At 45.3% G+C, this 24968-nt stretch overlaps 1 protein-coding gene across 5 annotated transcripts in view; it reads right to left on the bottom strand.

The window, feature by feature from the left end:
• Positions 1 to 24968, bottom strand: part of ARHGAP44 (Rho GTPase activating protein 44) — a 181106-nt gene that overhangs the window by 3008 nt on the left and 153130 nt on the right. The window contains exons 14-21 of one of the 5 annotated variants that reach the window (XM_016158065.2): positions 24213 to 24326; positions 23442 to 23533; positions 21719 to 21899; positions 11646 to 11663; positions 10744 to 10953; positions 6841 to 6998; positions 3260 to 3640; positions 1116 to 1167 (exon numbers count right to left, since the gene is read on the bottom strand). In XM_016158065.2, coding sequence (XP_016013551.2) covers positions 1160 to 1167; positions 3260 to 3640; positions 6841 to 6998; positions 10744 to 10953; positions 11646 to 11663; positions 21719 to 21899; positions 23442 to 23533; positions 24213 to 24326 — 1162 coding nt within the window. In that variant the 3' untranslated portion in view covers positions 1116 to 1159. The remainder of the gene's footprint in view (positions 1 to 1115; positions 1168 to 3259; positions 3641 to 6840; positions 6999 to 10743; positions 10954 to 11645; positions 11664 to 21718; positions 21900 to 23441; positions 23534 to 24212; positions 24327 to 24968) is intronic. The other 4 variants (XM_016158063.2, XM_016158067.2, XM_016158064.2 and 1 more) reach the window with 4 other exon arrangements.

Consider the following 24968-nt stretch of genomic DNA (forward strand, 5'->3'; position numbering starts at 1 on the left):
TGATGTGTTTACATCACAAACAGAGCGTGTAAAGAACCCCCAGCTGAAATGAGCTGCTCAGCTGTTGTCCTGGCTGTTCCCTTAGAGACATCCCTGAGGAGGAAGGTGGCTCAGGTAGCCAGGGAGCAGGACTGAGGAAAAGAAGCCCCACCGACATTGCCAAGGGGTGTTGGAGGAGATAGCTTGTTTCCTGTTTCAGAGGAAGCTCCAAAAGTGTCTGTTAGGAGACCTGTCTGTGGGTGCCGAATGCCCTCCTGCCATGCCTGTCACTGGTCTCCACAGGACCGTAGGCTTAGCAGCTTTCGTGGGGGCATGGAGGGCCCTTCCCTCGTTTACTCTAGCTGCCCCTTCTTACTGGGGCAAAAACACCTGGTTCCTTCTGGCTGCTTTCATGTTCTTGCCTTGGATTAATTTTAAGCATCTGCTCTTTTGAGGAAACCAGGCAGAAACTGATATAAATGCTCCCAAAATATTGAGTTGGATAGAAAGGATCTGGCTGGCCATATACATGAGGAAAAAATAAGCTCAGGATGAACCTAACATTATGGATTCTTCAGAATTTGCCAGTGGTCTCAGCCTAGAGGAAGGCAAGTTAGACTTCCCGTCCGAAAGTGGAGATCTACAAACAGGCTCCAGGCCACTGGTGGAGGCTGTGTCCACAGCACTGGGTGGGTCCTTCATCAGGATACTTCCCTAAACCAATGTGTACATAAAGAATCATCCTTGGACACTGGGCAAAGAAGTCTTCAGCAGGCACTCCAATGATGACAAAGGTGCGTCATGAAGAACAGGCATGTACATACCCCTTCGATTCCATACCACAGGGAGAGGAGAGGGGAGCTGAGACTAGGTAAGGTGGGAGCAGATGAGCTCGAACCCTGCCTGGCTTTCTCCCCCATCTCCTAAGGACAAGAAAAATAAACCAAAAAAAAAAAAGGCCAGTGATCCCAAAAAGCCAAATGAGCTCATGGACCTGGCAGCTCCTGCTGAGGCTGGGGAAGGCAACAGGAGGGAAGCTGCCATGCAGGTCTGAGCCGCATGCAGAGTGCAGAGCCGAGAGCTGTGGCCTGGCTGGCTCGGGCGAGTGGACAGGAGGCGAGGCTGGGACCGCTTACCCTGAACATCCCCCTCACACGTATCCAAAACTGCGGCACTCATGTCACACAGCTGCAAGAACACAATGATAGGATTCGGAGAAAGGAATAAACACGATGAAACAAGAACGTAACAAAAACTATGCCAAGTATCACAGTCAGGTGGGCCACACCAAATCATTACAGCTTCTACTCTGGCTCACAGGCCTGCACGTAAAGGACAGAACAACAGTCTGCTGCCGAAGAACATGAAAACGAAACAGCATTTGGGGGCTGGGGGTGGGGGGCATTACTGATTCTAGAGGTCAGCAGTAGCAGTTCTTATGCTGGTACAATGGAAAGGGGGTCATTACCTTTCTCAGGTGACTGCAGAGGCACTGCCTGACCTCAGTGCTTTCTGTTGCCCACTTTTTGCCCCCAAATTTCACCTTGTTCTATTATCTATTTCTCTTCAGTCTTATCCACTGCTCATTCTACTGCTTCCAGTATCAAGACTACCCTGTGTCCTTTCTTTGGGGTGGCTGTAGAAGTTAGGAAGCTGAGGTGTTGGGGAGGTGGCCTCTCTAGCTGATTCAGGGTGACCACAAGCTCCTGGGGTGTGGTCATGAGCCCTGACAGTAGCAGGCCTGTGCTCTTCCCATAAGGGCTCATTCAGGACATATAATGTCACCAACAAAAACCACCGGTGGGAAGTGGTCCTCGCTGTCATTTTTCAAGGCAGAACTGCCTTAATTTTTCATAAGCCTCAGGGAAGATGACAGCAGGTGTACCTTCAATATTAATCACATCCAAAAATAAAGAACTCAACTCACTGAAATATTGCTCCCCACAATACTTAAATCTCTTGACCTATTGCAAACACTCAAGTTGGACTAGGCTTTTCATAGGCAGCAAGGAGCTGAACCCCACAGGCTCATCCCTACCATTCAATCAAGGGAAAACACCATGACTCCTAGAGAAGGACGTGAGGATAAAAGCACAAGCCCTATTAGAAATCCTAGTACATCCAGGACGACATTGCTCTTTGTGTCCTTGTGGCGTGTGTATGTATGTAGTGTGTGTTTGTATGTGGTGGTATGTACATATGTGTGTGCATGTAAGTGTATTGATTGTGTAGTGTTTCTGTGTAGTGTGTGGTTTGGTTGTGGGTGTGTGCATATGTGTGTATTTGTGTGATATCTGTGTGATATTTGTGTGGTGTGTATGTTTCATCCCAAGCTGTCTCACCTCTGCTACTCGGAACAACACTTAAATATATATGTCCAAGCTCTGCTGCCTGGTGAGATGAAAGGCTAGCTTTATTTCAAGACACCTCAACACTTGGCCTACCTCCCTATACAAGGAAAATACTATGCTGACTGTAGTGGCCACCACAAAGATGCCCTGAGTTTCTAATCTCATGTGGTCAAAATGTCTGGGGAGATGTTTCAAAATGTCCTCTTCTTCCAATCAACAAATGGTTTTTGCTAAATGTGGTATGTGTTTGTGATTTCATGCTTATACATTTTTTTATGGGGCAAATAGCTCCATCTTTGATTTTAAATTTAAAGCAAAACTAAATTTAGCAATTGTGGGCTTGTCCAATTAGCTCCTCTAAGAAACACAGGACACACATCTTTTCTGAAACTGACCCCTTTCTAAATATATATTGCTAGAAATACATTTTTCTAATTAGGCTTATTTAATTAATAGGAAAAAAAATGTCTTTGGTTCTTAGTGTCTCTTCTGAAGCTATGGGTTTGTACCTGTTTAGGTGCTTGGGCTCTGTCCAAAGGAAGCCTCCAACACCTCCCTTGTGCTTTGATGCCAGCTATTCTGCAATCATGATCCAGCTTCTAGCCTCTCCTGAAGCACCACTCCAAGGAACTCAGGGCATTCGACCCCCAAATTAAGAACAGTATCAGAGCCCTGGGCCCACAGGCATTCGATTGGGAGAACCTCCTAAGAAACCCCTCTGAGAAACAACTTGGATCTACCCTGAGCTGCTTCCCCCTGGCTTACGGGAGGCATCTAAGGAGAGCCTCTAGGAAACTACACATGGCACAGGCACAGTGATCCCACGGGAAACAGTGATTTGTTAACTGCCAGTGGCACCAGCAGTCCCTCCACTTGGCACATTTTGCTAAGGTTCATGGGAAAATCTGAGGAAGCCAAGGCTTGGTTACCTGTAGACATGCTTTCCCCAGGGGACATGCCATCTAGCACGGGATGCTCCGTGGACTGCGGACTAGAGGCTGAGAGATGCACGGTGGGAGGCTGAGGAGGCGGCAGGGTGGGTCTCTGTCGGGGCTTAGGAGTGGGCCGAGATTTGGTTAAAGTGCTTGTGAAGCTGGAAGGAGAGGCCAGAGGAGGGACTACAGCAGCCGGGGAAAGCTGGCCTGAGGCCAGGGAGTACCCTTGAGGGTAACTCAGTCCGTAGGGTGACGGGGTGCTTGGTGGCGTAGGAGACAGGCTGAGTGGGGATGGCTGGCCGGCAGACGGATCAGTCGCAGCGCCCGGCTGGCTGAAGGGGACCTTGGGTGGAACTGGCGCCAGCTTCTTGGAAACTGGAAGAGAGAACACAACACAATAACAACAATGCACGAGGTTGTTAAATGACCCCCTTGTCCGTGTGGCCTGTTAGCACACCCTTCATCACCCCCGCCCCCACCTCCAGCAGCCAATGCAATTTTTCAAAATTCACCCAGAACTGCACGTTTTTAATACCTTCTAAGCTGTTCACTAATTCCTTCTCCTTTTCTCTGGATTCCTGCCATGAGCTACACACCCTACTGCCCCCAAACTGCAGGACAAATTTCCTATCCACAGGCAGTGACTGATTTCCCAGTGTCCTGTTACCACTTCAGAGTGGTAAAAGGTGTCAGGGACACACTGAGGAGGAGTGAGTCAGTGATGCGGGGTCCACCAGAGGACAACTGGAGTTCAGCTTATGACAGTGGACCCTGGACAGGATGACTGTCCTCAGAATAGGAAACTCCGACTTTTGGCTGAACCTGTCTAATGGCCCTTGGGTCCCATAACAGGGACATATGACCAAGTACTATGGCCACAGAAGTCTGGTGCCTCCACTGCTTTGTCTGTCCTTCCTCTGTCTTTTCCCTCAGTCCTGTGTCTTTGCCTCGGAGGTGATTTCTTTTAAGAATCCTAGTCTCTGGGTGCAAATATGTACAGACCCACAGCACTGTTTTAAGTACATCATTGCCCCAACCTCCTCTGCATTGCCTTCATTTTCCTTTTTTGTTTACTTAACCATGCTAAAGGATGACAAATACATTATATCTTTAACTGAAAATGAACTAGGAAGGATGACAAATTCAAACATTCAGAAGATCCCAATGATGAGCAAACATTTTGCAAAAGCAACCAATGATCTATCAGAATTAAGTGGGTACTGGCTATGGGTAGCACTAATTCTGGAAGAAATTGTCCTGTAGGTCCTCAAGGAGGCACCAGGGACACTTCCCCCACCCCCACTCCCCACCCCTCCTTTGGGGAGGGCAGGAGAGAGATGGAGAAACTCACAACCATGGAGCCTTAGGGCTGGTGGAGACCTTGACGCTACCTTGAGTTCCTCTTCTCTGAGTCACTCACCGTGGAGGAAGTCACTGCCATGTCATGATACATCTATATGGCAAGGAACCGAGATCTCCAGCCAACAGCCATGCCAGTGTGCCATCTTGCAAGTGGATCCTCCAGCCCCGGTCAAGCCTTCAGATGACCCAAGACCCAGCCTACATTTTGATTCCCACCACATGAGAAACCTTGAGCCAGAACCACCCAGCTATGCTGCTCCTGGATTTCTGACTCTCAAAAACTGTGAGATAATAAATGTTTATTGTTTTTAAGCTGCTAAAAAAAAAATTCTAATGATGTCTCGTGCACTTCCTTGGCATGTCTTCGCAGTGTGCAGTGTGGACAAGAAAGGACATGCTCTTCAGGGTCTTACCAACATGGGCTCAAATTCTTATCTTGTCCTACCCACTGCACGTCCTGGGGCACTTTATTTAACCCTCTTCACCACAGCATTGCAATAATTAAATGGGACCGTGTATATAAAGCATCATATAATCGTGACAGAATAAAACCACTTTTCAGCTCTACTGGCTGATGTAGGAATTACTCCACTGGATGAGAAGCAAATGAAGACCCCAGGCATCATTCTTGAATGTGTCTTTTCTAAATGAACTGGAAGAGGGAGGACACAGTGATATCGCCATGATGTTTGTGATGGCATTTACCACTTCTGGGTAGTGACAAGACAAGAACATTATGTAAAACTGTGGGCACATTGTCAAAAGGCTGAGGGTTAAAAAAGAAAAAAAAGGTAAGTGTGACATTAGTGAGCAATGGTGGAGATGAAAGTTGTACCTTTCAAATGATGGCTCTGAGCTACTGAATATCACTTTGGAAAAGGACCTACATCATTCTAGTCTGCATTCACCACATAGCCCAATGAGCTGTGAAAAATGGAAGGCCAACCTGCTACTGGCATTAGGAAACAAACTAGCCTGAACCAGAAGTCCTGACTCCACTGGACAAAATAATGGCTTAGCGATCATCCTGCTTCAGAGGGTGATACAAAGATGGCCAGGGAGCTAGCTACAGCTAGACCATAAGGAAAATCTGTTGTTGCTGGAGAAACACCCTGGAATGCTAAAATCCTACCACCACCACTGTGGCCCAACTCCTATGTCTGCAAGTGTGTCCCATACAACCGACAGTGTCCCAAGAGGCACACCCTGATGTTATAGCTCCACATTGACCTTTCTGGAGAGGCTGTTCCTGCTGCTCTGTAACATCCTCAGAGCTCTGCTCAATAACTATTTGCGGGATGTGTAAGGAATGAATGGGAAACAGACAAGATGGAAGGGCTGGGTGAGAGCACACTTGGATAATGGCATTGCCACAGCAGCCTGGAGCCAGGAAGGCTGGAAAGCACCTGCCGTGAAGGTATGTGTGAATAAGGTGAGCGAGCCCTGTTCCACAAATCCTGGCGCTAAAGCCATACCTAGAGGCTGGGAAAGACCTGAATTGGGAACGAATTAAACAATAAGCTATTTCAAACAAGTTAAATACTTCGCAAAGTGCTGTCATAAGGTGCAAACAAACAAAAAAGATTCAGATAAGCACACACTCCCTCAAGCTCCCCATTTATGAAACATCAGCATAGAGCACGTCTTTAGCTTTTGGGAGTCATTCCAGAGAGAAGAATTGGGCCTTTTACAGTGAGTTTCAGTGGCAGATTCTGGATTGAGCAGCTCAGGGGTCAGTGTAGAAATTCTCAGACCTTCTAAAACAGAAATATGGAAGGGCAGGATTCCTGTAGAAACAATCTGATTCCCTCCTCTGTTACATTCCACAAATAGCAGGGCAGGCAGCTATGCGAGGCCCTGGTTGATGGGCAGGGGCTCCTGCAGGAGACTCTACACAGCATCTTAAATGATGGTGGTAGAGCCTGGAAGCGAGCATGGAAGACATGTCATTCTGAGCAGTGATTCTGCACAGAGGTCTTGGTGAACAGGAAGCAATGCCTATGCATGTCTCCAATGAGCCCACTGTTTAAGTGAATAAACTGAGGAACAGTGATGAAATGATCCCTCTTGGAGTTGTTAACTTCCAAAACCTCTAATGCTCAGACGAGGCATGTTTCACTAAGCCATTACACAGTTTCTAAATATCCATGCTAAGTGAGAGAAATGAGTTTTCAGGCAGCATGCAGCCAATGGGGAGGGTGGTGGTGACATACCTTTCCGGAGGGTGTGAGGGCTCTGGTCTGCGGGTGGCTGGCTGGGGCTGGTGCCCAGTTGTGCACCTGGTTGTATCCCCACGCAGGGTGGCCCCTGGCTGGAAGCTGGACTTCCTTTCTGTCCAGATCCTGGAGAAAGTTCCTTGCTTTTAGAAGTGCTGAAACATAAACACACAGGAGAAAAGAGAAACCCTGAACTCACGCAACATCCGCACAAGCATTGTGGATCAAATACATGTTCCTCTGGGCCAGCACAAGTCTGTCCCAGCTCTGGTCTGTCTAAGCCCCTTCTTAAAGTCTTCAAAGATGCCCCCAGTGGTGACCGTCCCTTTTGGGGGGTCAGATGGCCTGGGTCCCACTCCTCTATGTGGCACTCAATGCCAACTACTCCCTCTCTATGCCTTTGTCACTTGAGAAAGGGACCTGTGTCTCCCTGCAGCTGGAGACCATGAGCAATGGGCAGCAGGGGCCTTGAGCATACCCACTCTACCCCATGTTCAACACTGGGATCCTTAACCATTCTGAAACTGGAACACCTACGTGCTCTTGTTCTTCTGTATCCACAGCATACCAGAGCAAGAGGACTTCACAGGGTCAGTGTGCTGAATGAGGGCTGATGACTCAGGCTCCTCCTGACAAGCCTTACAGCCACAGTTCTACAGCCCTCCAGCTGCTTTCTCTGAACTACCATCATGCCCTCAAGCAGGGGAGGAATTTTGGGACCCAAACTCAGTAGCAGGTCCCAGCAAATGGTAGGGTTGACACAGACCCTGGCTGTGCTCTGAATGTGGACCTGTCCAAGTCCTCCAGGCTTGGAGGTGGGAACAGGGTCAATGGCAGTGAGGGCCTCTGGAGTCTTTTGGATTGATGAAGGGACACCCTGGGTCACCAACTCCCAAAGAGAGTTCATCCTTCACTGCTGGCTGCTTCTCAGGCATTCTCTGAAGGATATGTTAAAAGACACCCTACTTAACTCCACTTCACAGACCAGGGACAGCAAACAAATGGCCGACTCCTCACTCCTTTCCATTCCCCAACACACCATTCAGGGCAGATATTATCATTCCATCTCCATATCCACCCCCATGCATTTTTAGCATAATGTTCCAGGTAGCCCCTGGCAAATCAGGAAGGTGATTTGGAGTTGGGAGACATCTGTCATCTGTATTAGAACTTACCTGGATTCTGATGCCCTTGGGTAGGGTGCGGGAATTGTGGAAACCTAGATTCTTTACAATGGTTATTCCTCTCCCACAAAAGCATCTATAGCCTATTTCTTCCCAAAATTTGTCTAGAAACTCCAAATATTAAATAACTAAGAATATACCGTTCATTCCACTGAGCTATAGTGAAAAAGGCTTGGAGGCAGGGAAGCACCTGGGCTGAAACAGTGAATATTATCAAAGTACGGAGGGAAGGCCTCATTCAAGGTAGTACTAAGTTCTCTCGTCTCAGGATGAGTGTTACACCACGCTTCAGTAATTCCCCAGGGAAAAAGCCATTTCATCAGAGGATTAGAAGGGCAACAATTCCTTTATCTATTCTGTTAATGAACAACAACAAAAAAAGAGAAAACCCTTGCCTCACTCCTTGAGCAAGAACTCGTCTTTCATTCTTCTTCAGGCCCAAGGTCACCAGGCACTCAGGTATCAGTGCCAAATATCACTCTACCCTTCTGTCCATCTCTGCCTCCAGCAAGAGGAAGGTGAAACAGGAAAAAAACGCAAAACAAGCAAAAAAAAAATAATGGTTTCTTATGGGGTAATAGACTCTTCTGCTTTTCTCTGGATAGACATTTGTCCAAGGAATCCAGGGCCCAAGAAGCTCATCCTTCTTTTCCCTACCACCTGTACACTCCCCCACCACTGCAGAGACAAGTATTTACCTACGTAGCTGGGTCCTCTCTCTCCAGCATAGGTGCAGCTGACCCAGTGGGGAGAGGTGTAGTGTAGTAGTGTAAGGTGGTTATTAGGAGTCCTAGATGGATGAGGCATAGCTACAGCCATGTGAGGACACAGGACTCAATGACCTGGGGTGCAAAGGGGCAGGAAGCAGGGGTCAGAGTTAATGCCAATCAGAGAAGTAGGGGCTGAGCCTGGCTGGAGCGAGCCATCAGCCTTGAAAGGATGAGGGGATGAGGGTCACACCTGGTAGGGAATGGGACGGTTAGAGCAAGCCACAGAGAGGGGAAAGCCTGCCATCCTTAGGGGAGGGGGAGAAAAACAGGAATCCAGCAACTGGAAGAACATCATCTGGGCTGCAATTGTCCCAGAAACAGAAAAACAAACAAACAAACAAACAAAAAGAGGAATAGAACACTCATTTGTATTGAGAGAAATCCATGTGGTGAGAGAAGAGAGGTACAAGACAAATAAGGACATTGACACCCAGAGGAAAGCTACAGGACTATCTACCCCAGGAAGAAGGGACAGTATGCTGTCTGACTGTACAGCAATGGGACTGACCTTTTAAATAATCTGAACCAGTGGGCAATGTTCCCTGCCCATGAGTGACACTGTGAGGCTTCCCATCCATAACATTCTGGGAACACCTCAGAGGGGGAAATCTATCTCCGAGGGGGATTTTCTAGAAATGCTATTTACATGCCAAATATTGTTGGCACCAAGTCTCAGTTAGAAAATGGGGAATCAGGATGAGGTGAGTGTATGTAAAAGGAACCTTCCCAGAAAATCTCCATTTCATCTGTATCCTCCCACAGCCGTCAGCCTCTGCTTCTCCGCTGCACTCACTCTTCCCCATCCGCCTCTCTCAAGTGGACCTGAAACCTAGCGAGTACACAGCCAGGGCCGGTGTCCTCCCATCCTGAGTTGGAGCCATCAGCAGCAACCCAAGTACATCTCGTGTCAGTCCTCCTCTCCCAAACTCTGATTGCCCTCTTTCCCTTATTTCCCTATTTCACAGGAAAAGTAACTTCTACTCATTAAAAGAAAAAAAAAAAAGCCTGCAATGCTTTCCTTTGGGAATGGTGTGTGTGTGTACACATGCAAAAATTGAGTTAAAAGGTTTAGCTTCCCAAGGTCTCCAAATTTTTTTCCAGCAGTGACCATACAGGAACATTGTGTCCTCTAAAACAGAATGCACAGTGGCGTTTGATTTGATGTAGCTTTCCTAGTTCACTGAATGGTTGAGAGTAGATAGAAACAGGCAAAGTTGCTTTGCTGTGCAATTCCTGCTTCTACAGTCCCCTCTGACTGTGCCCCTTTTCCAGGAAGGACCGGGTACAGCCTCCTTCCCCTGTGATGCTGGGCACAACCACGTGCCTTAATTATTTGTGAGTATTTAAATGCTCACTGAAATGTGTATACCTTAAGACCCCAGATTGTATCTTTCATGTCTGGATGCACGCAATCCTCCATAAATGTTCACTGAACTAGTGATGGAATGAGCTTGTTTTCTCTTTTTTCTTCTCTTAAAAGAATGGAAATAGGATTGTGTGGCTGCAGCAAAATTCACACACAGGCTGGCGCAACCACGTGACCTTCACTCCTTCCCTGATTTGCACCCATGTTAGCAGTAAAAATGGCCCCTATGAATCTAAAGGTACAGGAGAAGGAGATACATTGAAATTTTAAATTTCAAAATAGGGAAGTTATAATGGCTTTGGAGGGGGAAATGGAGAGCTGGGAACTGAGATTCCTCACGTTGCTTCAGCAAGCTGCTGCCTGATAGTTTTGCTGTTTGCTTGGGGATGCTATTCTTGGGAAGCCTGGCCTTTATCTGATAATCCAAGGAGCTGTGAATGACTTACTAGGTGCCAGCATGATGCAGAGAGCCAACCCAAATGCTTAGAAACAGGGGGAAATGACTGAATCCAAGAGAGCTGGAGTGGGAGCAGCAAACCCCGCCACCCCCTGCACTGCAGGCAGCCTGCCCCAGGCTTACCTGGTTCGCTCAGCCCCGGGCTGGAGGCCCAGGCTTGATGGAGAAAGCGAGGGCACCATGGGGTCGTCCGGGGGCTGCTCTGGCAGAGGCGATGGCAGGTCTGCGGGCGGGGCAGGGGGCTGCATGGAGGGTGGGGCACACGACCCTTTCCGTCCAGCAGAGGAGCCTCTTCGAGCCACCCAGGATGTGTCCATCACCCTCACGCCCATGCTGGTGAGGGACACAAAGACACGTGCTTACCCACGCATGACAGGTGACGGGCTCCCTCCCCCATGAAGCGGACACATTCAAGCACATCAGTGTTAGGAGAACAGCAGCGCAGCCTTAGCACCTTCCTGGGGCCAGGGAAGCGAGGCATTGGCAGGGCTCCACTGACAGGCGACGCTTGGAGCATCCTGGCTGCCCCGTGCAGGCCTCGTCCAGTGGCTCTGGCACAGCTGGCAGCTGTGCTTCCTCCCTCTGCCAAAGCCAGCTGATCTTTCAGGGCAGAATGCAGCCTCTCTGGGGGGTACTCACTCCTCCCAAGTGAGAAGTGCAGGTGGGTGGGACAGGGACACGGCCAGCATGGGACTAGAACATGGCACCAACCAGCAGGAGACATCTAAATATCCGTCCTTCTTTATGTCACTTGTGGTCTAGAGCGCAGGGCTGAGTCAGGATTCCTGTGCTGGCCCTCTCTGCAGGCCACACCCACTTTTCTACACTGTAGGGAAAGGGCAGATCATGCCTATGGTCACTCTCTGCTCTGATTCCATTTTAATGATGGGAACACAGAAGGCTTCAAGTAAGTCGGCCAAGCAACCAGACACGGCACATTCACCCTCTGGCAGAGCTCACTAAGGCATAGCTCACTTAATTTTCAGAGATTGAACATGGCCTGTAGCTACCCGAAGATACTGTACCTTTGGATTTTCCTAAGGCTGCAGGGACAGAAACATACAGATATTAGTGTCAAAAACAACTACGCCTTTCTCTGGATATACAGGTTGTCTCTTGTCAAGGTCAGGGTCTCAGTATAGGGCTTTTATTGTCCCAAGAAATTGTTTCAAATTTGTTGGTCTCTTAGTTAAAGTGACTCTTCTATTTATTTGTATGAGTGAAAAATCTTCTACCAAGCTTATAGACGAATACAGAGAGAAGCTGAAGAGTAGATGGTATGTATAGGGGTGGAGATGATCAGGAGAGGGCAAAGAAAGGGAGAAGAAAGACTGATGGAAGTATGGCAGTCATCTGCTTGCTTCTAAGTTCCACAATTTAGAAGGCGGTTAAAGTTCCCTTTCCTCTGGTCTAGGAGGTAATTGGTTCTGTGGTACATAGTCAAGGCCTTCACTAAGGCAAGAGCTAATATTTCTAGTATCAAGGGAGACATAGACATTCACACAGGGACAAAACATGTGCTCCTGGCCAGAGTCTGTCTCCACCATGTATGCGCACAGTGGGTCTGCAGATGAGGGTTTCTGTGTGATTACTCCCACCTCTACCTCTCACCCATACTGGTCAGAAGCACAGATATTACAGCATAAAATCCTGACCTGCCAAAAAGTTGCATTTACCTTGTAGAGGTACAGCAAGATTTTTTTTTTAAGGGATTCGAGTTTGGAGATTGCTTATAGCAAGTGGGATTTAGAACCTCTAAGAAAATAAGCATTGAGATGGAGCCTGCATTGAGATGCACAGTGGAGAAATGGTGCTAAAAGCTGAGTACACACTGAGATGCGGACAGCTTCCTGATACTCTTTCTTCTGTAGGATATCCAGAGACCTTGTAATGTCTAATGTAATTGTTAATTTTTCTCATCTTCTTTGGATGGCTCTGAGGCGGCACCTTGGGAGGGGGGGAGCGGTTGGTCTCTTTCTAGGACCCACTAGCTTTCAAGTCATCTTGGGTCTAAGGATCCTCCAGCAATAAATAAGCACCTCCTACAGGAGATCCAGAATCACTCTCGGAGGCTACTCAAAAGACTGGGACAGGGCCAAGTTGCATCATCCTCTGATATTTAAAGTAGGCTGTGAGGGGTATCAAACTATATTCTTGGGCTTCAGGATTTATCAGGATGCAGAGCAAGAGGCTTAATATTCCACTGTGGGGAGGGAACTGACACCACTTTTTTGCAGTGGTTGGCGAGGATAGCAGGCATGCAAGATGTTTCCCATGGTGATCCATGGAAGAAGTCCTAAAAGATGGAAGTGTCACTCCATTTTCTCTTCCTTACCTGATTCTCTTTCACTTAGAAAGACCTTTTCCATTGGCGTGGGTTGGGGGGAAAGGGGAGGCACAGGCTTTGGGATCAGGGCTGGTGGGGTGTGCCTTCTACTACCAAGGGCATATTCTAGGATCAGCAGCCTCAGATACCAGGCTACCTGGTGGTCTCCTAGTTTACCAAGTGGAGGAGCCGGACTAGGGCATGCGTATGGACAGAGTGAGACCTGCTAGGTATCGGCGGTAAAACGTCGGCAACAAAAGAAATGACAGCTGAACATCCGCTTCTGCTTTTACAGAGAGACTGCTGTGTTGCATATAATCACCACTCTCCCATCTGAAATTGCTCTCTTATGGGAGGCAGCATCACATGTTCACAGTGAACACACATCAAATGTCCACTTATATTTTTAAAAAGTAAGGCGTTAGGGAAAGGATAAGAGTCAGGGTAAGGAGATGAGGAGCAGGGAGTATAGAGTTCTCACCTGCTCATCATCAGGCTCCACGTGGGGTAGGCCAGGTAACAAATCCTCACCTCAGCAAGGCAGTCCATTGATGTGAATTGTTTAAGTCCTCCTAGTGTATCAGGACCTTACATTTGCGTGGAACTTATCATAAACTACACTTTGTATTTTTCATGAGATTGTATCATGGAATAGGTTCTGGAATGATCCAAGCCTCACGACCTAAGCTAAACCATTCACTGACTCCATAGAGCTCTTTCCTCATCTACAAAATGAGGCTAAGACTTCCCATCAAACTTCCAGCATTTCCATGAAGGAATTTTATCAATGAATCAGTGCTAAGATATAGTTAGCATGCCCTTGTGACATAACCTGGGAAAGGAAGCCAAGTGATCATGCAATGGGTGTGGTGGTATGAGAAATGGGAAGCACAGGTGTGCCTATGAGTGGTCTGTCTAGCTATGCAAATGGTATTTTTTGGGGGGGTTGACCAGTTGGAGATGTAATTACATGCCATCTTGATGGAGGGAAGATAAAGGCCTGGTAGCTGGACTGTGTGGAGCGGAAGAGGCGGCACCATGACAGGGTGACCCCAATCTCTGTCCTGCTCATCTCAATTCTTCTATGGAGCAGCACAGCCCTATGGGCAAGAGCATGGACTTTGGAAGAAGGAATCTGGGGTCTGAATTCCAGATTTTTTCATTATTAACTGTGTGATATGGATGAATTATTTAACATCTAGTATCCTCTGATTACCCTCTGTAAGATGAAAGTAATGCCATTCCCCTCTCTTTTAGGGTTGTTGTAAAGTACAAATAGAACAGTGTGCACACATTTCTTAGCATCTACTGAGAAATCGATAAATGGTAGCCTTGACTATGACGATTCTCTGTCCTTGTAGGTGCCAGGTACATATAATTTAAAATCCCCATGGATAAAGAAATAAAGAGAGTAAATCCAAGTCTAAAACAGGCTGACCAAAGGGGGAAAGAAGGATATTGTGTCTCATCGAATCAACCACAGTATGTCATGAAGATATTGAGAAGACCCCATCTGGGTCATATCTCTTGGGTTTATAGTGTCCGTCATCAGATTTCTACCCTAAGTAAAGGGAACAAAAGAAAGGATAGAGGTAATTAAGAATCCCTCTTTCCCTAGGCTCCTTAGTCTTCTAGTAATCTGAGTTAGATGGACCCTGTGGGTTTCAGAGGATGGGGTCTGAAAGATTGGATGTATCTAGGCCTAAGGAACAGAAAATAAAGATGGGGATCCTCCCAAGCCCCCTAAGTCGTACTGCCCAGCCCAGGTCATTAAGTCAGGAACGAAGAAAAGCATGAGATGGGACGTCTTAGCTGGAAAGTTCTTTGGGAAATGAACTGTGATAGAGTGCCAGAGACTCAGCCAGAAATGCCCATACCCTTCCCACCTACAGAAGGTTTCCCATGCACAGGGAGCCTCCTACAACCTCCCACTGTCCTTGGCAAGTCCATTTTGGCTTTAGTATATTTTGTGCTTGCAGAATTAGCACAATTGCTCATAGGAAGGTGAAGACGGATAAACACATTCGAGGTGCCTTTAGCAAGATGTCAAAGAAAGGGGTTGGCTAGGGGGCCTCATGGGTGGAGAAGTGTACCCTGGCATGTTGCTCTCTTAAAAACATGACGTCACTCAAAAGTCTAGTGTGTATACTGAAAACAGCTAACATTTAACATGTACCAGGCATTGTTTTAAACACTTTGTAAGTAAAATTTTATTTAATGCTCAAAATAACTTTAAGGTTCTTGCTATTGCTTCCCCATTTTGCATATAAAGAAACTGAGGCATTAAGGGCTAAATAACTTCCCAAGGGCACATGGGCAGAACCTGAACTCAGTGAAAGCCTGATCCAAAGTTCATACTCTGCATGTCCACAAGGCTATTTCGTATAGGGTTATTTTTACACATGGTGGGTAGGGAAAAGAAATAGAGGTTAGACCTATAAATGTCTCCTGATGTAGGAAATGAAGTGGTATTCTTCTTTTAAAGTCTGTAATCTGGTAGGCCACGCAGGAAAAGCCTAAGATTTAGAACCTTAAAAATTGAGACAAAGGCTTGCCCCAGAAAAAAAAATACAAAGTTGAAAATCTCAGAGTTGAAATTTCCACTTGCAAGAAGAATTAGGTGTCTACAGAAAAAAATATATTTATCATTGAGCAGAATTATGCCATGAACCATTGTAGGTGATAAGTTATCAAAGATTTGCTTTTTTCCCTCTGTAAGACAGACACGTGCCATACTGTTTTTGAATCTTGGTAAGGAATAATCCTAGCCTGAGGTGTCAGTCAATATATGACTTTGATGTATTCAAGTCTACAGAGATCTAGAAAGTTTTGATTTTTGTTCTAGACATTGGTTACATTTGGCAAAGGCCAGCCAGGAAAGAGGAGACAAGAAATGGGTCAACCATCAGATGCAGACCCTGGTGAACTTGTGTAGCTCCCCAATATCCATTGAAGATCAGAGAATGTTTAAGATGAACTTGGAGGCTGGTTAGCAATGGCAGGGGCCTGTGGAGTCACCATATGGTGCCAAGGGTAGCCAAGGTGAGTGAGAGGTAACCTAAAATCCTAAGACTTAGCCTCACCTGCACTCACCCAGGAAGCCAGAATCAGGTAATTTCTTGTTCCTATAGGGATAATTCCTCTCCTAAATATATAACAACAAAGTTTCTTAACCTCCCCAGTATAAATAAAGGCTGGAGTCCATCTGTTAACATCTTACAGGCCTGGACTCAGCATCCACAATGTATGATACCTGGAAATGTGGAAGCTGAGGTAGGGTCTGGGTCAAGAGTATACCTTTGAAAGGTCCATTTGACCAATCCAAACCCAAAATATGAGTCAAGTTTTCCACTGGTATCTGGGATAACTTTCTAGGTAAGCATGTCTTATTATATGTTCAGGCTCTACTGAAATGACTGTACCATCTATGCATGATGTAATCCCTTTGAGGGTGATGGTCTTTGTGTGTTATCCATCCTCCCACTGTAGGACAGAGGACCTTAAAATCTATAGTTAAAAAAAAAAAAAAAAAAAAACAAGTTTCTTGGATCACTAGTTCTGATAGTCTCGTGACAACAGGATTTACGATCAATAATTTGGAGAAATGATGCATGCCAGAGCCCACTTATGAAGATGTGGCATCTAAGAGATGGAACCTTTATAAACCCTCTAAGTCTTACTGCCCAGCATAGGTCATAGAGCAGGATAAAAGGAAAGAAGTATCTTTGGGAAACCAACTGTGACAGTGTGTGGGAGACTAAGCCAGGAATGGCTACAACCCTTCCCATCTATGGGTCTTCCACGTCACGAGGAGCTCCTGTAACCTTCTGCTATCCTTGGCCAGTCCATTTTGGCTTTAACATATTTTCTGCCTGCAGAATTAGCCCAACTGCTCATAGGAAGGTAGAGACAGATAAAGACTCTAAGAAGTCATACACTAAAGAAACTGGTTTCAACACGTTGAATCATGTATTTCAAGAATTCATTTGACTCCAGATTCCCATCCTTCCCGCCAATCCAATATAACCAACAGTGGGATTTGCATTCCACAGAGAACCATTCAGATTACCCTTGAACTTTCTTAATTAAACATGCTTATTCCAAATTACTGGTCATCAAGGTTAAGGTCTAGATTGGTGAGACAAGACCCATTACAAAGCACCTCTCTAGCATAGGCTGAGGATGAGTCACACACCAAACTGAGCTGAAAGGGAAACTGCTAGCTCTGGTGTAAATATCCTCATAGAGTTGTTTTGGTTGCTGTCAACTGGCTCTGGTAGAGGAACTCTGAGGCCAGATCACTGTGGAGCAAGTGAAATGGCTGCAATACTGGAAAGGTTTCAATACTGGAAAGAGGTGCTGCGTATGGGTCTTCTGATTACAAAGAGCCAAGGTCATTGGAATCTCTGTGGAGAGACTGCCCTCCCATTGGGATCCAAGGGGCTCGAAGTAAACAGGGGCAGCAGGACAGATGGTCAGCCAGCAGGGCAGGTGTAGAGAACACAGGCCAGAGCCAGGAGGTGGCAAACAGGCACCAAGGAAATGGGCACATGATGTAGGAAAAGAGCTGGTGGGGTCTGTCTGAAATCTGAGGCTGGCAACAGACAGGGAGTGGAGGAAGAGAGGAGTAGAAGAGGGGAGGGCGATAGCCATCAGGAGGGTAGAGATGAGATACTAGTAAGGTGGCTTCATTGCTGAGGTCTTTCCTAGTCTGCCTCTGGGCTTCTCCACAGATCCCTCAACAATCCCCTTTGAGTTTGTTCTGACTCCTCTGCGGATGTGGCCAATGGATGCATCTGACAAATACTTAGGGCCCATGAGTCCATCCTGACTGATGGGCAATAGCGTGTAGAAGTCTTGGCTAACTCTTTTAGAGGCAATAGGACTTGCATTAAAAAACAAAAACAAACAAACAAACAAAAAACATTTGATATGACTAGGGATAACACTCTGCCAATGTCAGAAAAATAGAAGGGACTTGCAAGGTTACTTTTGTTTATTATTTGGGACAAATGATCCCCCCAAAAATCACTATTCTATAAACAAACCAAAAACATAATATAAACAAGACATTAAAAATACATATCAACCTATACCCAAAAATTTCTAAGTGGGAGTTGAGAAAAGTGGAGAGCACTACTGTGACCTATTGATACTATGTTGCTCAGTTTGTTGGCAAAGGTAGGATGGACTATATGTCACACTGACAATCAATGACTAAAGTAGAAAAATTTTGAAAAATAAAAAAAAAATGGTATCTTTGTAAAATTCCTCATTCAGAATGGCAAAGTTTTTCTGGGATTCAGTGGTTCTCGATCCTAGACACAGATTAGTATCATCTAGGACATTAAAAAAAAACACCAATGCCTGAATCTTAGCCAAGGCCAATGATATCAGGTTGGAGGAACAGGGGTCTAGGGAAGCAGAGCACTGGTATTCTTTTTTTAAAGCTCATTCTGGATATTTTTAGCTGCATAACAAACCACTCTCAAAACTTGGTAGCTTATTTATCTAGGTCACAACTCCAAGTTTTGGCAGAGTCAGAAAGGGACAGCTTGTCTACCCTATACAGCACTAGCTAAAGTGGCTTTAGTTGGCCTGGAAGCTTCTAAGATGACTTACAAACAAAGCTCGTAAGTTGGTGTTGCCTGTCAGCTCAGTGCTCGCTGCAGAATGAAGGCTGGGGGCTTTGGTTTCTCTCCAAGGGGCTGTTTGGAGTTCCACACAGCAAGGTAGCTGGGTTCCACTGGCGAGTGTTCTAAGAGACCCAGACATAATCTAAAAGGCTTCTGATCTGGCTTCAGAAGGCCCAGATGATTACTTCTGCTACAGTGTATTAATAAGTAAGTCACTGAGTACAGCTCAGATTCAAAGGGAGCGCAATTAGATTTCAACTCTCAGCAGAAGTAGAATCAAAACATTCACTGTCACCTTTAGTATGAAGATTCAGAGGAGGGATGTATTAGTTTCCTGTGGCTACTGTCACAAGTACCCAAAGTTGTTAACAACAGAAATTGATTCTCTTATAGTTCTGGAAGCCAGAAGTCCAAAATCAGGATCACTAGGCTAAAATCAAGGTGTCAGGAGGCTGTGCTCCCCCCCAGAGGATCTAGGGAAGAATCCTTTCCTTTTGGAGGCTGTCTGCATGACTTGGCTTGTGTTCCCAAATTCAAATCCCTCCCTGCTTCATCACCATATCTCCGTGTGTGTGTGTGTGTGTGTGTGTGTGTGTGTGTGTGTGTGTGTGTGTCAGATCTTATAAACCACCTTCTTATGATATATGTGACTGCATTCAGGGCCCACCCTGACAATCTAGAGTAATCTCCTTATTTCAAGATCCATATTTTAATTACATATGCCAAGACCCTGTCCCAAATAAGGAAAATAAAAAATATTTACAGGTTCCAGGGCTTAAGACCTGATATCATGGGGGTGGGAGGAAGAGCATTATTTCACCTATCACAATCATGAAAAATGTATATGTGAACTTCTAACTCTGACCCCAGGACTTGCTAATGAAACTCAGTTCTCTATGTCATCAGGACCACAGCCAGGAGCTGGGATCAGGGCTAAACTACCTTGTATGAAATCTAGGACATAGCAACCATCAGCTAAGGAAAATGTTTTTCATTTTTCCTTCCCCAAGTTTCCTTTTTTAAAATAGTAACAGCTTTATTGACATAATTCAATACATTCTTCTTTCACCTCACCAAAAAACCTCAATAAAGTGAGCTTTAATTCGTCAGTGTTTCAAGGGGTAAAGGTAGTTTGAAAACTTTCAAATGCATCTCAAGCAAGAGAACTTTCTCAGAGATGAGGCATCTGCCTAACATATCATCATTTGAGCTTCTACATCTGCCTGCATGCTATGGAGGCCAGTGGACTTTGAATACCCCAAAACTCCAGAGTGATAACTATCTCAGTGGTCATCTGGATTGCTCTTGGAGGGTACCAGAGATCAGATGAAGTCTGGCAGAGAGGACAGAGGAGCACACCTGTGATGCAGAAACACTTGGGTACCAGGGGAGTTTTCTATAACAGGGGTCCCCAATCCCAGGGCCATGGACTCTTATCAGTCTGTGGCCTGTTAGGAACAGGGCTACACAGCAGAAGGTGAGCAGCGAGCCCTTGAGCAAAGCTTCATCTATATTTACAGTTGCTCCCCAGCACCAGCATTACCACCTCAGCTCCACCTCGGATCATCAGGCATTAGATTCTCATAGGAGTGCCAGTCTAAAAGGTTGGGGACCGCTGCTCTATGACCCTGCCACTATCAGAACTGAACCCCTCAGGGTATCCCTCAGCTAGAGGTACTTTACAAAGGAATCAAGTGAAACAAATTCCAATATATTTGCTTGCATGCTTTCTGTCTCTATCTCTGTCTGACTTGCTCTCATAATACAAAGATCAGGTTTCTAAGTATGCTCTTTTTCATAGATTTAAGAAATTCCCTCTACTCCTTTCAACTTCTAAGATTTTCCAGTTTTTCTTTCCCCACTAGACATAAAAACAACAAACAACCCCCATCAGTTCACAGATAAAGTATCTGGTGGGTCAGGTAACGAGCAGAGACACTGGCCTTTCTGAACACATCTCCAAAATCATAAGACGTAGTATAGGTCCCCAAAGCCAGCTCCCATTCAGAAAAGGAAAGGGGCAGAAAGTAAGACTCATATACCTCTAGAGTCCTGGGTTTTCAACCTTTCCTCTGAAGCCCATTAGGCCTTATGCCTTTCAAACGAAGGGAGCTTTCTAGTCACCTAGTGGTCTGACTGGAAAGCAGAAGGTTGTAGCTGCTATACTTGCAATTGTCTGAATTTCTGATATTCCCAGTTGGTGCTTTATGATCCCATTTGTTTTAAAGCAGCAGTTGCTAAATTTTATTTTATAGTAGTGCCTTTTAATTCCCAGCCAAAGTTTACTCAGCTGACTTGCATGACCAACCAATGCACCCATTCCTCTGGAAGACACACCAGCTGACACCTTCAGCTTGCTGAGCACTCAGAAATCTACATATTTTGCTTGCCGCAGCTGGGCTGATGCTTACCATGAATCAGTTGTTTGTTATGAAACCTGTCTTTGCCCATTTTACTTATTATGGGAATATTGTGCAATTATATACTATGTAAGCTGATTTAATATGAGTATGAGAGGGTTATTCCTATGCAAATTCAGTTGAATGCTTTTAGCAGTCTTGTAACAACTGTATTAAAGTAGGTTTAGGTGTTAATCATAAAAGATGGGAAAAATCTTAAAAATTTATAAGGATATTGTACTCAGAGTGCTTTAAGCTTTAGGTTTTCTGTTTTAAAGAAACTAAAACTGGACATGTTAAACTATGCATTAAAGATACTGTTTAATGTTGCTTAAGGCAAATGAGCAGGCCTATCATCAAAGTAAAATCATCAGATTTGAAAACTGGCATACACTTACAAATTTTAAGTCACAACAAATTGTTTATGTATTTTTTTTTTTCATTCCCCCTGTTGACCATCTTTTCTTTCTTTTCATGAGAACTAATCAATATGGACCACAACTGTCAGCTCAAAAGGCTGCATTTGCCTCTGGCCCAGAGTGAGGGAAGTGAGCCAAACAACTCACCCCAAAGAGCACAGATGGAAGCATCAAGACTGAGGAAACAGTTTAATTGCTACAAGTCACCTACACAGCTGCTTGTTATGTGCAGCCTTCCTGTCAATCTGGTTTTTATGTTACATCTCAACCCCTCCCTTCTCCAATCCCCAATGCTGAGAAAGGGACACCAACTCATACCCATCCTTTTTGTAAAATTCCAGCATCATATTATCTGTGGCAACGCTGAGGGGCCTGCGGGCCTGCTCAGGCTGGCGCCGGTCAGCAGGGTCCATGTCTGGGGAGGGCATTGAGCTGTAGTTGGCATTGTGGTTCACGTGTACTGGACTCCCGTAATTCCCTGTGATGTTGAACTCTATCTCTGTGGGGAAGAAAAAATGGGTGTACATGATCCATTGGTCTGTCACACCCTTCCTGGGCAGGAGAGTGATGAGCAGAGATGGTTTCCCTTTATACTTCACCCCTAGAGAATCTGATCCCATGATTCAACGTTAGGTCATCTACTGATAATAATTCATCTTAATATCATTCATCATATTAATAGGTGAACACATGTGCTCATCTACCTAAGACTATATGTGCATTTAATAAAGCAATTTCCATTTGTGATTAAAAACAAACTTAGTTAAAAAGGTACAGATGAGTACTTCAAACCTCATGGTCAAGAGGGAAACACCAGGACAGTCTTAGATCAGAAAAAAGGGCAATGCCCACTCTACCACTGGTATTTAATGCTACTGAAGAAGGGCTGGTCAATGGAATCAGCCAAGAAAATAAAGAGGCAATACGACTATTTGTAGGTGATGATATATTTCTGGAAAATCAAAGAGAAAAAAATAAAAAGGATTAAAACTAGAAATTTTAATAGGGTTACTAAGGGTGTTTGTTGGCTATCTAACGGACACATGGAAATGCTCATCTTATCCTTTTGTAGTCTGAGCCTGTTTATCTGCAATGGTAATGCATTAGCTCATCTACAGAAATTACAGAATCATGCTTTCAACTTCTATCTCCTTTCTTTGTTTATTCTGATTTCTTACCCTCACCCAACTTTATGTCATCAACAGAAGAACTCTTATATGATTAGCAGTTAAGAGCTTTCACAGTCAAAATACATGAAACAAAATACAGATAATCTAACTCTTTGATGTTGTTAGGTCAGTATTAATTGATTACCTTTAATAGACAGAGTGAAGAATTATTAACATTATACCCTAATGCTACTAAACATAAGGGAAGGTGCCCCTCCTTTTTTTAAGGGAACACAGAATTCAGCATAATAACTGCTGTTTCTTCAAAGTCTTCACCACTGGGAGTCATACTTATGCAATGGTGTTTTCATGGCTAAGAACATTTATGAAAGGCCCTCTTAGGTAGCTGCCTTTAGAGTCTAATTTTGAACCAGTTACAAAAAAGAATCTCACTGCGTTTGAGCCCCACCTTTACATGACAAGGGAAGCTCAAAGGATACACTTTAGAATAACAAAAGGCTGGCACACAGATGATCCATAAACCCTAAATAAAAGTCCCCTTCATCTCAGGTCTCCGCCTCCCTCTGCAAACTATAAAACAGAGACTCTGTCTTTCCCTTCTGTACCATCATTTCATGATTTATAGATTAAAGAAACCAGGTGTGGATGTTAGACCAGAAAAATTCATGGACATGGTTGGTACAGGCAGTGGACACTCTCAAGATAAAGAGTAGAAAACTACCACAACTCTATCCCCATACCTGAGTGTGTGTGTGTACGTGTGTGTGTGTAAAGGATTATAAAACAAAACAAAACAAAATAAAACAAACACCTTTGGGCAGTGGTACTTGATTTCAAAGGTTCAAAACTCATAGTGCACTTCTGCTCTCCCCTAGCCACTCCCGCTCCCACACCTGGATGCCACCACATACCCCCAGGAAAGAACCAGTCTGCATGCTGGATGATGGGTTCGATGATCCCAACAATCTGCAATGAAACTGTGGTCATCATCTCCGTGATGTTCCTGTAAGCACAGAGCACAGGAGAGCAGAGTTACCAGCCAAGGCAGAGTGAGAGGCACACCTGGCCCCACAACTGGAGAAGGGGGCCTAGACTGGAAGACTGCAGACCTAGGTCTGAGAGCAGGATTTCTCTTGGGAAGAGGTTCACCTTTCTGAACCTCTCCTCATCTACAGGATGGTGATAACCAAAGAAGTCCTCCTTATAGGAAACATGTAAAGATATGAATAAGCAAATGAGTAAGATGCACACATCATAAAGTATGAGGCACCTTTCAACATGAGGTATGATCCTCATAGCTGCCAGACTCATCCTCTTTCCAACTGTTCTCTCTTTTGAAATGGCCCTCTGTCCCTCTGGATGGATCCTGATGCTGGGATATGTATTGGGGAGGTTTGAGAATCTGCCTTGCCTGGTCTGCCATATCCCTTTTCCTTTCATCTTGATACTGACTTAGATTAGCTTAGAGAAGACACTCCTGGCAGATCTACAGCTCTGAGACTATCAATGGAAAGACCTGTAGAATTTTGTGTCTCCTCCTGAGCTTAAAAAAAGGTAAAGGCCAAGGTAGAATTGTGACTTGACAAACAAATGGGACTGGTGATTACCTGGGCCCTAGCCATCCCATCCCGGCCCCTGCAGCCCCAAACATCACCCTTAGGCCCCTTCCTTCCCGTACTCACCCTTCCGCTTGCGGCCACAGGAGGTTGGGTCCTAACACAATAGCCATGTTACTGGGAGTCATTTTGTTTACATCTTGATATTCTGACAGCTTGGATAAAAATTTGATCAAATACCTAGAAGGAAGTTAGAAAGACCCGCTTTAACTAAAGGCTCAACACCAGCCTTGTTTCCCCAGCACTGGGTAGAAACTTTTCTCATGGAGCACATCTTACTGACAAAAGAGTCATATATCCTATAATATGATGAAGATGTGTCATGTATCAGGACACATGAGACTCTGATCTCACTCCACTATATGTCAACATCCGGCCAGAGAAATCCTCCATCATTGCTTTGGACTCAGTAAATAATGACCTAAAGTTCCTCCTTCTTTTCAAACCTGTCACTGGCCATCCTCCCTGTGTGCAGAGGCGAGAAGCAAACTGTCTAGGTGCCACTGCCAGGGACATCTACATGCTAGGGGTGGTATCCCCTGGTCCCTCTGGAGCTCCGCTCAGTGGGGCTTTCTGGAGAGAGACAATGAAGAAAAAGTTAAAGACTTAGCATATGACCCAGCAATTCTACTCCTAGGGATATTCTCAAGAAAAATAGATCCACACAAATATTCATGGCTGCATTGTTCATTACGACCAAAAATGCGACCACCCAGATATCCATTAACAGATGAGCAGATAAATAAAATGTGGTCTATCTGTACAATGGAACATTATTTAGCCACAAAAAGCAAGGAAGCTCCGATACATGCTATCACATGG

This window comes from Rousettus aegyptiacus, unplaced genomic scaffold (genome assembly GCF_014176215.1).
Source record: "Rousettus aegyptiacus isolate mRouAeg1 unplaced genomic scaffold, mRouAeg1.p scaffold_m13_p_6, whole genome shotgun sequence".
Lineage (NCBI taxonomy): Eukaryota > Metazoa > Chordata > Mammalia > Chiroptera > Pteropodidae > Rousettus > Rousettus aegyptiacus.